Raw genomic sequence first — 14,003 nt, forward strand, 5'->3', positions numbered from 1 at the left:
GCTTCAGCCTTCCTGGGCCATGGCTCTCAGCGGGGCCGGGACGGCACCCCCTGCGCTTCTTCCACAGAGGTCCTGCACCCCAAGCTCCCTCAGAAGATGCCTGCGCCTGCCCACTCACTTTGTCAACAGGTGAGCTGCTCCTTCCTGCCCCCCCCCCGTGCCCCCTCCCGCTACGGTGCGAGCATGGAGCGGGGCTGCTCCGAGTGGGCCCTGCCGGACCCCCCGCAGCTGCTGGGGGGTGTCCTCAGAGAGCCTGTGGAGGATGCTGGCAGGGTGGGAGGGCTTACCTGGAGGAAGCAAAGCTGCTCGTCACGGAGGGCGAGGAAGGTGGGGTGGGGGACGTTTCCTTCACGACAGGAGACACAGAAGGGGGAGTGGAGGAAAGGACGCTCGCACTACAGGGGGCCGCATCATCCGAGTCACCTTGAAAAGAGCGATTTAACCAGTTGGTCTGCAGTCCACTGACTGCTCACAGCACCGGCTGCGCCCCACACAACAGGTCTGGGCCTTCGGGTCCCATTTCCTAGGTGCAGGACTTGGCACTTGTCCCTACGGCATTTCATTCAACTCTCCCACCTGTCAGGATCACCTTGGATTTTGTTTCTGTCTTCCAGGATACGAATGATCCACCCACTTTTGTGTCATCCGCAAGTGTCATTGGCATTCCTTGCACCTCTTTGTCCATGTCAAGAATCAAATCATTGAACGGCACCAGGCCCAGGACCTACAGCACCTTACAGTACCCCTCCTGTTAATTCTCTCCCGTTTGTGAAAGTACCGTTAAGAAGCATTCTTTGAGTCTGTTTCTGTAGCCAGCTACTGATCCACCCGACAGCGGTTTCCTCCAGCCCACTTCAAAAGTTTCCGTGTCCCAGGATAGCCTCGGCTCATTCCCAGCTCTGGCCTTCCTGGCAAAACTCCAGCTCTCCTGTGACACCTGTCCGTACTCTTCATGTCGCCTGGCCACCTTTCCATTTGCTATACATTTCCTTTTCTTGTTTTTTGATCAACTTCAAACTTTCTGTGCAGTTGCACTGGTTTCTTCCACCATCTGCTCTCCATTGTTTTTGCTGGAACTGCCTGCAAGTGTGCCTTGAACCTTTCCTTTTAAAAAACATTCCCACCCGCCTCGAACCTCCCTTTCCCTTAGGGCCACTGGCCACAGGACTTTACTTGTAATCACTGGCCTGAGCTTATAAAATCGGCTTTCCCAAAATCCAGAGGATGTGTGCACTGAGTACATGCTCAGTTTTTGCTTTCTTTAAAATCAAGAACTCACATGTTGTCCTCTCTTTCCCCAAGAGCTCCCACAACTTCCAATTTATCCAGTATCCCCATTAGCCACAAGATTGTCAGTCCTCTAGTTTCTTCCTCCACTTTCTGCAGAAAAGGGGTACCAGCCATGCATGTCATTTCAGGTCAGAGATGCAGCAGCCACGTCCTGGCCGCTTCCGTGACAAGAGACGTAAATTAGGCCAAGCCTGTTTCTCCCCGAGAAAGGCCCAGTGCTCCCTCTGCCTTCCAGTTACAAACACGGCTCATTGTTAGCGCTTGCATGTTAAAGAAACATTTGCGTCAACTTCCTCTAATTCCCGCAAAAGAGGGGGGCATAGAGAACTTTTTGGATTTTGTGATAGTTCAAAGGTCTGTGTCTAAATACTTTCTGTAGGTTTGACTGCCTGGGCGTCTCTAAACATGTGGATCTCCAACTACACCCGGGAGAGGACCTATTTTCCAATCATGCTGCGTTTCAGGCCTGGAGGAATGTTGTCCATGGGGTCGCAATGGGTCGGACACGACTTCGCAACTAACAGCAACAACAACAACAGCATGGGCTCCTGATGCCTATTATTGAGAAATTATAAGATGGCTGAAAGGTCGTGTTACCTGAAGTCGCAGAGGACTGATCCACTATGCCAACCTTCACCACCTGCAGCGAGAAAGAAGATTTGACACAGGATTACTAGTTCTGCTTAGGAAAGTTGAGCTGAACCAGGCGGTGGTTTCTACACTCTTTGAAAAGCAACTCACTTTTTTATTTTTATTCTTTTGGGGGTGCGAAGGGCAGAAAAATACTGAGGGAGGACATGTGCTGTGGGAGCCAGACTACACCTTGCCGGCTTCCCTGCATGTGCTGTGGCCGAAGGGTGATGGTCCTGACGTGTTTCAGTTCGTATCTTCCACGGGCTCTCAGTGGGAGAAGGAACTGAATCCTTAGTCCATTCTGTTTACATGCATTCTGGTGCAGCCCTGTGTGGGTTTTCCGTTTCCAAGTAAAAGCAACATGGCATTTTCCCGCTCAGGGACACGTGACGTGGCAAAAAGGGTTAGCTCCGTACAGATGGCGGACATAATCCCAATTACATGAACCGCACAGGACGGGAGTGATCGTGCGAGCTGGCCCAATGTGCCAGCGCCGTTCGGTAGAGGAACTGGAATAGCATTCAGAGCACGGAACTGGGACGGAGAGACCCCGACGCAAATCTCCAGTCACTGAGACTCACTCAGCACCAGTCACTGTCTGAATAAGGTGCAACCCACCGTCACAGGGTTGTCGTCGTCATCAGGGCTGCCAGGGACTCGCTTGAAACAGCCATTTCGTCTGTTCCACTGGCTCCTTCCCTCCACACCCTTACCCCTCCAGCTGAGCACTGCAACAATGGCGAGCACGGGTGCCCAGGTTTTGCCTGCCTCCCTCGCCTGTTTCCCTTTTGTGCTGCATCACGTACGCCAGCGGGCTCATTTTATTGAACGTGATTCTGCTTCACAAGTGGGGCTGAAAGGTTTTAAACAAAAAGGAATGGGTGGAAAGAGCTTTGGAGCACCTCAAAGAAAGGAGGAGGGATGTGTGACAAAACATGGTCTGTGTATTTGCCTGGATTTCTGTGCTGGCAATGCGAAGAACTCAACACGGCGGGCAGCTCGCGGCACAGACTGGGAGAACACAGAGGTCAGGTAAGGCTTTTCTAGGGAAAATAGTCTGCAGAACATGGGGGTTATATTGCTCAGCCTGTAGCTACTTTCCCAGGGACTTGATTATAGGTTTTAATCAGTGCTCAAATGACTAGGGAAGCCTACAAGTCCCCTTCCTGCCTGGCCCATAGCAACTGCGGTTGCTGCCACCGTTTCTACACGCCCTGTGGGACACTAGACTCTGTTTTATGTGATTTGATCTAGGGAGGGGAGTGAAGGGAATTATAGAACAGGTTAAATGGGGGGGGTTGCTTTTCTTTAATTTTCAATAAAGGAAACTTACAAAGAGAGAGAGAAAAACACCATTACATTTATACCCTGCTTTCTCCTGCAAGGAACTCAAAGTGGCTTACAAGTTCTTCGCTCCATGTGATCCTGCAAAGGAGGTCAAGCTGAGCCCTGTGCCTGGCCCAATGCCACCCGGCGAGCTCTGTGGCCGTGGGGGCCCCGAAAACCCAGAGCTCCCGGACACCCGGCCCAGCACTCCCAACGGCTGCGCCACATGGGCTCTCGGTGAGAAGGGGGTCCCCCTGAGTGCAATGGGGACATCAGGACTGCAGCCTGATTTCGCTTTGACAATTGGCAGTACACCAAGCAACAGTGAGCAAGGCGCCAGTTTGACCTCCTCTTCCGTGACGGTGCTGATCCTCTTCTAACTCAGGAACAGGGGTTAATGGTAACGCTCTTTCTTTGTGTTAGGGTACCGTTGCATGCCCATTCGTACACAAGAATGGTTACTCACACCAACAAAGGGGATGAACTTCTGTGCCGATTCTTCATCTGGGCTAAAAGAGTGAAGAGTCATAGTGAGTTTGAAGGCTGGAGGCCAGTGATTCTCTGAATATATCAAGCATGCAGGACAAGGAAAAATACGCAAGCTTGGACGTCTTCATACTACCTGGACGTTTTTCTGTCACAAACCATGCAGGACGGGAATGAGTGGGCGCCCCTGGAGGCACACACCCACGCGCACGCACGCACACGTGGGCATGCCCTGCCTTCGACCCTGGCGTCCCTAGCACATGTCTGGACACAGCGGAAATGACACACATGGCTTCCCACCTCCATGGCTGCAGGTCACTTACAAGGAGGCTTGGTGGTTTTTGCCTGCAATGCCTGATCAAAACCAATCACCCTGCTAAAGTAAGAGCCAAGCTGTGGACCATGAAGTATCTGAGAACGAAGGGACCGACAGCAGGTGTTGATCTTGATGCACTTCTGGGACAAATCTAATTCTGGAGAGAGCACAGAAAGACCCGACATACAGGGGAAGGAGCTGCAAACCCATTACGTTCCACTAACTCAACATGTCACACAACAGAACTGCACATTTTCCCAAGGGATCTGAAAGTAAAATCACTGTGAGATATGTTTATAAGGACCAGCTCTTGGTGAGCAAGCTTCTGAGTTGCACAGAACCCTTCTTCAGACTAGGCGTAACAAAGGGGGATTCGTTTTTGGAAAATCTCCACATTCGTGTTTAACGGAAACTCTCCACGGTCTGCCGTCGGTAGGTCTGCGGCTGTTGAAAAAGAACTCAAGGAACCAGCAGATGCTTGCTTCCAGACAGAGCCCGCTGGCAGAGCTTCCTTCTACAAAGTCACGTTCCTTTGTGCACAAACCGATGCCAACGTGAGCATTTCAGTTCTCCATTGCGTGAGCTGCCCTGAGAGGCTTTGGCTGAGAAGCGCAGCATGTAAGTGCCGCAAATAAAGACGTGTATTTAACAGAAAATAAACCCCACTGTAATCCCGATAGCCTGTCATGCACTGCTCACCGGCCCCCCGTGGCTCACTGCCAAGGCACGTTAGGTTGTCGTGATGTGCAAACCATCCTTTAGGCTGGCTGGGCACAAGCGACCAGAAACGGCTTCCTGGTAAGTAATGGGAAGCAGGAGCGAAGGACTGAAACAGGCCTACTCCGGTTTGAGAGCGGACTCCCGAGACTTTGGGCAGGGGTCTTTGCTCCCCCTTTTTCCTGGAACTTCTGCTAACAGGGACTGGAAACAAAACAGGTGCCGCTCCCTAACGTCAGCCATCAATTTAACCAAGTGGATTTAGGCTACTGCATTTTAGCTCAACAACTGGACGCAACAATAGAAGTAGAAGATTTGAACATGCTTGCCGTTGCTTCAAACTAACCAGAACCTTCCATTATGTACAATAGAGCAATTCTGTCTCGAAAGTATCCGTCTTTGCCACTGCTTGGAGAAGAAACTGTCCCACAGCCCTTTTTCTGCAACTTCCGTCATCTTACAAGAGCAAAGGTGCAGAAGGGTTTGTGAACATAGAGCTACTGGGATTTTTAAGGAGTCAGACAGGAAGCGCAACCTACCTCCTCCTTAATGCCAGGTATCATTTATTAGAACAAATTTTTTAAGCTTCCGGATTTTTTTACACCTGCACAAGTACACGATTCCCTATTCTGCCGTAAGCAAAATGTAGCAGGCCGGTATTGCAAGCAGGAAGAGTTCAGTCCATAGCTGAACACTGAATTGCACCTGGGGCTTTTTAGCCTTTTTGCTCTTACGTTCATATGCCAAGCAAGGTTCCAAGCAACGCTAGTCTACAGTTGTTTATCTAAATAGGGAAAGCGTGGTCTTTCCATCCCCATGAAGATGAGCATATTTTAAGAGATTACGCTCCATTTCAGTGGGATTTGGAACAGAATTGACAGCCAAGGAGAGCTGTGCACCTTTTAAGAGGAGATTAAGATTCTGCAGGAAATTGTCTTTCCCAAGCACAGACTCCGACACGAGTAGCTTACTTCCCACGTGCCTCACAAGCAAAGCATGCATCCCTTTTTTTGTTTTGTTTTGGGTTTTGGCTTTGCATCATTATCTTGGAAACGGTCAGGAAACCATTTGGAAAATTGCTCTCACACACGGGAGTTTTGAGGAGTTCTAAATGAGTCCCTCTACTCCAAATTCTCAGGTTACCAGAGTTTGACACCAGGAGGCAAACGACAGTCGTGAAGTTTCCCACACACGCGATACATTTATGAAAGCTCACGTCGTTCGGAAACTTTTGCACCGTAAGGAGGAGAACCGTCTCCAAGTGTCAAAGGAAAAGGTCAAAGCCAGGCTCCGGCGCTAGGAGGTAAGCTCACTTGAGGCAGAATGCAGCGTTCTTTGGGATTACCTCCATCTTTCTTTGAAATTGCTCCATCAGTCTTCCTGCTGATCGTATAAAAGGGCGTGCGTAGTCTAACAATGCGAACATGTGCATCGAGTATTCAGTTCTGCAGAATTTTAATGCAAAGCTATCCAAATACTGGAGGTTTACCTGAATGCCTAAATCAGCCTTGGAAACAGACCGAACGCTCGGCTACATTTGGCACTACCGAGCGGCCCCTTTGGAGCACCCTGGGCTGGCATGGTGGATCTTTAAGAACGACCCAGACAAGTTGCATTTCTACCGAAAGCAATGAGGGTCAGACCTTAAAGGGAAGGGGGCTCTTCCTGAATACTGGGACACATGGTTGCTGGACTGCCATTCCCATCATCCCCTACCAATGGCTTTGCTGGCGAAGACAAATGGGACCCAGAGGGCCAAATGTTCCTCACCCCGCTCTGGGAACAGTGGATCAGCGGACGAGTGATATGCATTGCACGGTAGCTTAGACAGCGGCACCGCACAAGCAAAGAACCAAAAATGACATAGATCCACATATCAATTAGGTGCACACCAATTAAATCTCGTCAGTAAGATTAATGAAAGTTAAAATATATTCTTCGAATTCACAATTTTATGTGTCTGTAGAAACAAAACACTCTTTCCTACTGTGAAAGGCAGGGAGAAGTCAGGGGCCGGGCCACAGATAACCAGAAAGCCAGTTATCTAATAAAAACATATATAAAAGGTTTTAAAAACCTTGAAATATAATAATCACTAGAAAAAATCATTATTTAAATTATTAAAAATAAAACATATGACTGAAATAATAAGCACCATTTATAAAAATATATAACATCAAATTGCAGTATGTCTTTCACATTTCAGAAATTCCTTGGGATTTTACAGCAATGGGGTCTTTGCATCTCTCCCTGAATTCTATGGCTTCTCCTACACAAAGGGGTATTGCCTGCCCATGGCAAACGCCTGAGTCTGCTGCGTTTTGATGCCCGTGCTTCCCAGAGAAATCCCGCTTAATGTGGTCGATGTGGGACTAAAAGTGACTGTGTGGAGACCAAGAATCCCCTAATCTTAACCATGACTGCCGAGTTGTGGATTCAGTACTTTCAGTACTGGATATTTAGCCAATTGACTTCCCAATCGCCCCCTTCCCAGAACTCCTGAGTTTGCAGGCACCGCATTCTGCCTCCGGAGGTAAGCCCAAAAGACGCACATCAGTCAGCACACACAACGTCCCGGGAGCGAGCAGGACGTTAAGGGGCGAGTACCCAGAGAAGGAAAAGCAGGGAGCCACAGAATGTAAGGAAAATTGAGAGATGAATACCTGATATTAAAATCAAACTGAAAGTTCTTTTTCCTTTTCGGAAGCAACCAAAAGGGAAAACACAGTTATTACATGTACAGCTGCAACGTCAAGCAAACCTTAAGGTGGGATACTTGAATGATCCCGGAGGGGAAAAGGCCCGAGCAGCAAAACGCCCCTTCCCGCTGCTAGGACAGGGGCAGCAGGCCACGAGGCAGCAGCCCCGCCCCTTTGCGCATTCACCGTGAGGGCGGACACCGCGAGAGGAGGACTGGCAACAGAGGTCCCTCTCGTGCGGCTCCATCCCGCACTGCTGTCCTGCCAGGGTGACACGCATGGCGATGCTCAAGGAGCATGAGGTTCTGATACCCTGGGGATCGAGAAAGTGGCGCCCACCCCCTGGCAGGCAAGTCCTTGCTCCAAAGAAGCGAATTGCGCAATTTTTAGGGGACTGCCACTTCTTGAAGCGGAAGGGCACACGTCGCGATTTACACGCAATTTGCTTGCTCGAACTCTGACAACATGGCATGATGACAACGGGCGAAGGGGTGGGCTGGCCGGACTGGGCATGCCATTAATTGCACCATGTTGCCCTCCGTTTGAGATGTGAGACCTTGCGAATTGTCGAAATTGCAGACTCAATCTTTGCACAGCTCCTGGAAAGAGTTTGGACAAGGAATGGGATGCGGAGCCTTTGGCATCTGTTTCTTGGCACCATCCCACTGGAAAAAGTGGGAAGCACGAAGAGGAGGAAGCAGAAGTGTGTGTGTGTGTGTGTGGATGGATGGATGGATGGATGGATGGATGGATGGGAGATGACCAAGCCAGAAAGGAGTGGCTCCAATCCCACCTGCTTTGGCTCAGCCTATATGGTCCCAAGGGAAGAGGACCTTTGGAGAAAATGGTTTTCTCCCCGGGATTTAGACAGTCAAGCCATGTGACAAATGGCGGTGGAATTAACACTTGAAAATAATATGCCGTCAGAAGAAGTCGGAACAGTTTATCATCTGCCATTTGGGGACTCGACGTAGGGAAATTACATCAAGCAGCACTGCTTGGAAGCTGGCTGGCTCTAATGCTGAAATACTTTGGCCACCCAATGAGAAGGAAGGGCTCCCTGGAGAAGGCCCTGATGCTTGGAACAATTAAGGGCAAAAGAAGGAGGGGGCGGCAGAGGATGAGGTGGCTGGATGGAGTCACGGAAGCAGTTGGCGTGAGCTTGGGTGGACTCCGGCGGATGGTGGAGGACAGGAAGGCCTGGAGGAGTGTTGTCCACGGGGTCGCGATGGGTCGGACGCGACTTCGCAACTAACAACAACAATGCTGAAGGAGCAGGAGAGAACGGTGACTCAGTGGTTTCCCACAATGCCGAGAAAATTCAATTATTCCTAGCATATTTGAATGGCACACCCAGTATGACGTTTCCACAGCTTTCAGTTGACTAACACCGACTAATTCTTCAGAGCTATAAACCATCAAAGGTGTGCAGTCTTATTAGCAGAGCTTTCTCAGTGCTACTGAGTGACTAATTACATCTGTCTCACCACCACCACCGTGTCGGATCAGCATGAAAGTCCTCCGAAGAGATTTCAAACGTGTTCCTGAGCGACAAAGTTTCCCCACCATGAAGAACGCTCCCTCAGAGCAACGTACCTTTTTTGTTTGTACGTCAGCATTGCTTCCGCGATGGGTAACTGGTGTGAGCAGTTGGCTCCAACCATGTACTGGGTTATTCTGGAAACGATATCAGGAGATTCCTGAGCTGAAATGAAGCAGACAAGGAGAAGCGTTCCCTATGGGGCATTTGTGAGGAAGTGTAAAGAAAGAGATGCTTTGCAGGATCAGACCAGAGCCGAGGTGGTCCCACCACGCAGGACGGTCGGGAGCGCATCGTGCTGATGCACGAATGGGGCTACATGGGTCACCCCTTTCCACAGGTCTCCCCCCGCCCATTTCTGTTGTGCTTTTGCCCACTGGGCTTGGACTGAGCGGGCTGCAATTTCCTGCTTGCGTATGGACCAGAGCAACCTGACATGCGGAAGAACTGAGATGACTCTTAGGAAGCATGGTTAGAATCTAAAAGAAAAACTCAGCCAGCAAACACAAAGCACTTTATCTTCCAGAGAAGCTGAACGAAAATTGTGGTAGGAAGTGGGAATATGTAGAAGAATCAACAGAACCGTTATGCCCCCAGAGGCTGGCATGCACTGACAAAGGAAGCTTAGAGGAGAACAAAACAATTATTTTTGTTCAAAGATGGGCATTTGTTCAAAGCTCAGTTAATTCAATTAGCATGCAGCCTCACCACCGTCAGAATCGCTTACCAGCATTTTGTGCTTCGAGTTTGTTAAATAAATCTTTCCAGGATAAATCTTGGAAGTAGTTGTTGTACTGATAATCAACGGAGCCCAGATACTTGGCTACTGGATGGCAACCTACAAAGAACGCAAATATCAATCTGTCCATGATGACGAAGCTGTATCGATAATCGGAATAACCGGCGTCCCTTTGCTGGAGCTTGGTTTCCCTCTTCTCTTTCAAACAACAGGCAGCTCTTTGGCAAAAGCTCTTTATTTCCAATGCACATCCGTCAAGCTATAGCCAGCGAAGAAAGAGTCCCTGGGCATGTGCAGAGTGGTTCACTGAACCCAACCTAGCAACTATTTCGAGAACCCTCCTCCTGAGCAACCCGGGACCCATCACTGGGAGGGCCCTTCCCTTCCCTTCCCTTCCCTTCCCTTCCCTTCCCTTCCCTTCCCTTCCCTTCCCTTCCCTTCCCTTCTCTTCCCAAGCCCCGGCACGCGCGGCGAGAACAAGTGCCTCTTTCATTCCCAGCCCCCCCGGCCATCAACGCTTCCTCGCTGCCCGCCTTCAGGCGCCCTGAGATGCCCTTCGCACTGTGAAGGGTCCTTTCTCTCTGGAGCGAGGCCGGAGCGTTTGCGGAGACGCTGAGGGACGGCGGTGTCCGCTGGGACCAGCGCCAAGTGGCTGCTTCTGCTCACGTTCTCCAGGCCATCGGCCTCCAGGCTGCTGGAGGGCAGGGGCCGGTGGCACGGGCCGAAGGGCAAAGGCCAAGGGGCTCCGGCCGTGTGGCTCTTCCCCTGGACCAGCTCCTGGGGGTGCGACATGGGCTTTCCCCACCAGCAGTGCAGGGCTTTGATAGGGTTGGCTCCTCTCATAGTGCCTGGGAAAAGAGGCACTGTGGGAAGGGAGGACGTGGCCAAATGCGGGAATCCTGGGGGAGCCGGTGCAGAGGAGGGATGGGAAGAGGGGAATGGCTGGTTCCCACAAACTCCACCAGAGGAGTGATTCTCTGTGACGGCCCCCAGTCATGTAATGATCTCTCACGGATGCTCGATCTTGCAGCACTGGGGTCAACGCTCTGGAAACCCTCCAGCCAGCTCCTCTCGGGGAAAGCGCTCTGTGAGGAACTTCCTGGCAAGCTGGAGAGCGGCCTCTTAACTGGTCTGCGATTCCCTCACTCGGGCGCAAGGCACCTCAGGTTCCAGGCCCAAATCTGGCCCGGAAGGCTAAGGTCCCTTTCCACCGGCCCCAGAGAGGGTTCAGGTTAAAGCCTGAAAGAGGAATCGGCGTCACGTTCTGGACTTTAAAGGCTGCTCTCATCAAAGGTGGAATTCCTTAATTTTGCAGCAAAGCAGAACAGAATGGGCAGCTGCCATCGCGCTGCGGTGTCCACCGCGGAAGGAACGGGCTCGGGGAAGCAAGAGACTGCTAGTTTACCTAGTGGAATGATGAGGAACCTCATGTAGCTGAGCCAGTCCGGGGTCTTGTGAGACAGCTGCTGGACGAAGAGCCTCAGCACGGCACTGAGGTAACTCTGGGCTCCGGCGAGCGCGATCTTGATGGGATTGGGGGGCTGCGAATTGCAGTTGCAGCTGCACGAGAAAGAGAGAGCAAGCGCGGCTGAGACGCCTCTGCCACCGCCCCACGCTGCCCCGCAGCCGACGTGCCCTGGCTGGTTTAGAGCAGCGGATAAAAACAAAACCATAAAATATCAATCTCGTAACAACACAACACTACAGTGAATTTAAAATAGCTAAAATGCAGCATAAAACTAACCTACGAAAGGAAAAGAAAGGTAATAGAGTCACCGGTGGTCCCTGTGCAGGACCTGATAGGTTGAAAGCAGATAACGAAGTAGGCCGGGACTGGTCTTACGTGTTCGGAGCTGCGGGTCCCCGTTATTTATTTGGCTGCTGTATTGGGCATACGCTGCAGAAGGGAAGCTACAAGAAAGTGGCTTGCACTCAGCTGCCTATGGCCCAAGAGCATCGTTCAGTGTCTGGCCGGACGGAAAACGTCCCTCGGCTTCCAGCACAGAGTAAGGATTCTGCTAGCACCGCAGCAGCGTAAAACAAAACCCCAAACTTACTATCTCTGTATTCTGGAGACAATTGTGCTGAAAGCTGCTTGAATATCGGCCGAAGAGTATGTGCAGACTATTGGAAGGGCGTGCTTTTGCAAGACATCTGAAAGAAACTAAGACAGACATGCAACAATTTGTAATGCAATGATTATTTCCGTCTTCATCGTGGCTCCTCTTGGGATTACTTCGTAATTTTAGAATATAAAACTCCTCCTCGGAATATGTCAGTGATCAGAGATGTGTGGGTTTTGATTATTTGTATGCCTGGGATTATCGGACTGTCCAGTCTCTCTCTCCATGCCGCTCCCTCCACGGTGCAGCTGCATTTGGGGCATGAGGACGCTGCTTGTTTCCACATGTTGTTTGTGTTAATTGTGTTACATGCACAATGGCAGAAATCCACACCAGTGCCGGGGCACATTTGCAGGTTTCACTCCAAAATTTTAAAACAGCCACAAGTTTGCAGAATCCTAACAAATCAGATGAAGCCAGTTTGCTCCAAGGTGCTGAGGACTGCCAGGTTTCAAGGTTACGAGCTGCTCTGGAAGGGGAAAGAGGGTCATCTGGATGGAAGGGGGATGGGATGCAGTCCTTGACCAGTAAGGAGGCCATGGGAGAAGCAAGCTCTCCAGCCAGCAGGTCTCCAGTGCTCCCGCCATCTTGGCCTCAAGCACTGGGGGTCCCTCCAGAAGTTTCACTGAAGGGGAGGGACTGAGGAGAATTTCCACTTTGGATCCGATGCTTGCCATGGACTGGAGTGCAAAGGAATTGGCCCAAACTCAATGGCACATGTTTGCCTCTTGCATTTCAGAGAAATCACCCAAGGGTGGAATCCCTGCGTGCACCACTTGGAAAGATTTTCGGGTTCAGCCACTAGGGGATGGCCTCCTTACCTGTCCTTGCCAGTCGGAAGTATTCACTAAAATGATATTTTCTGGCAGCCGGTCATCCGAGATCAAAATGTGGTTCAGCTGATCATACACAGTTTTCCTCGGGATCTGCAAATACGAAACGTGAAAGGGCCGCTGGGGACGCCGCGCCCTGGGAGAGCCCGCATCGCCCAGGTGTCCAGCTGTGCTCCGTCTGAAGTGTTCCCTGCCCTGCCGGGGCTCTTCCCCGGCCTTCTCAGGTGAGGCACCGGTGAAGGGGGCCCTGGGGTGCTCTTGTGGCAGTGGCAGAGAGGAAGGGGTGGGAGCGGAGGCTGGGTGTGACGCGGCGGGGGCGGCTTGGGCCATTCCCTCCTGGGCTCCTGGTGGACAGCCCGTGGGCTGGCCCCTTCCTTCTGGAGGGGGCGGAGAGGCCTGGGGCAGGTGTCCCTGTGTGGCGGGTGCAGGGGAAGGGGGCTCCGCTTTGGCCCCACATGCCTCGGGGGTCTTTAGGCCTTTGGCCTGGCAGTCTTGTGCCCTGCATTCCCCCAACTCTGCTTCTGTTTATCCCCCTCCCCGTTTATCCCCCTCCCCTGGTGGTGAATGCGGGAACAGATAAAATCCACTTCCAGCACAACGTGGGAAGAGCAGCCGATGGCTTCCAGGACGGCCTCCCCCCCGCCTGAGTCTGCCTCCCCAGGGCACAGCTTTCAGGGACCCGACCTCCTAAAGACACCCCCATTTTAGGAAAGCTCCCAGAGGAAGGGGAAAGGACGGCAGGTTTCGGGGGGGAAAGCAGGGGGAGAAGGCGGCTCTCTAGAGATTTGGAGCTGGAGGGTCGGGTGGGCTGCCCACAGGACAGCCGCCCTCTTCCGTGCGTGTCCCCCTCCCCACTTTTTGCCCGCCTGAATGGCGTGAAGGCCTCTGCTGCCCACACGGAGGGGGACTAGAGGCAGCCGGCGGAGGGGCCGGTGCACCGCCCTCTCCCGCGCTCGCGAGCGCGCCGGGCCACGGCTGGCCACTTCGGCCCGCGGGAGATGCCCCTGGAGGAGCCTGCTTCTGTGCAGTGCCGGGGGTGACGGGGGGGCGCCTGCTCCCACCCCACCTGCAGGTGCTGCCTGGTGTCCGGCGAGCGCTCGTTGTCCAGGCTGTTGGCCCGCTCGTTCTGCTGCTTGGCGGGCTGCCTCTCCTTCAGCGAGGTGCTCCTGCCCCGGCGGCCGGCCTGCTTTCCCTCCGACCTGCTGGAAAGGGACATCTGCGTGGCAGCAACGGACGGGCGAGGGCGAGGCGGCAGGAGAGCGGCGGGGGCAAAGCCATCCGCCCCTCCCCGCGCTCCGGAC

At 52.2% G+C, this 14,003-nt stretch overlaps 1 protein-coding gene and 1 long non-coding RNA gene across 5 annotated transcripts in view; one reads left to right on the top strand and one right to left on the bottom strand.

The window, feature by feature from the left end:
* PACS2 (phosphofurin acidic cluster sorting protein 2) overlaps window positions 1-14,003 on the bottom strand; it is a 41,513-nt gene that overhangs the window by 7,930 nt on the left and 19,580 nt on the right. For 3 of the 4 annotated variants that reach the window (XM_044442866.1, XM_044442864.1, XM_044442867.1), the window contains 9 exons: window positions 13,769-13,904; window positions 12,691-12,795; window positions 11,804-11,910; window positions 11,152-11,306; window positions 9,735-9,845; window positions 9,064-9,172; window positions 3,716-3,758; window positions 1,888-1,930; window positions 288-423 (listed from right to left, as the gene is read on the bottom strand). In XM_044442866.1, the coding sequence (XP_044298801.1) occupies window positions 288-423; window positions 1,888-1,930; window positions 3,716-3,758; window positions 9,064-9,172; window positions 9,735-9,845; window positions 11,152-11,306; window positions 11,804-11,910; window positions 12,691-12,795; window positions 13,769-13,904 (945 nt within the window). The remainder of the gene's footprint in view (window positions 1-287; window positions 424-1,887; window positions 1,931-3,715; window positions 3,759-9,063; window positions 9,173-9,734; window positions 9,846-11,151; window positions 11,307-11,803; window positions 11,911-12,690; window positions 12,796-13,768; window positions 13,905-14,003) is intronic. The other variant, XM_044442865.1, reaches the window with a different exon arrangement.
* Window positions 3,634-11,230, top strand: LOC123029677. Its single transcript, XR_006415969.1, has 3 exons — window positions 3,634-5,324; window positions 5,907-6,071; window positions 11,062-11,230. It is a non-coding gene; the product is annotated as an uncharacterized LOC123029677 (long non-coding RNA).

The sequence above is a fragment of the Varanus komodoensis genome, unplaced genomic scaffold, assembly GCF_004798865.1.
Source record: "Varanus komodoensis strain SLA01 unplaced genomic scaffold, ASM479886v1 scaffold40, whole genome shotgun sequence".
NCBI lineage: Eukaryota > Metazoa > Chordata > Lepidosauria > Squamata > Varanidae > Varanus > Varanus komodoensis.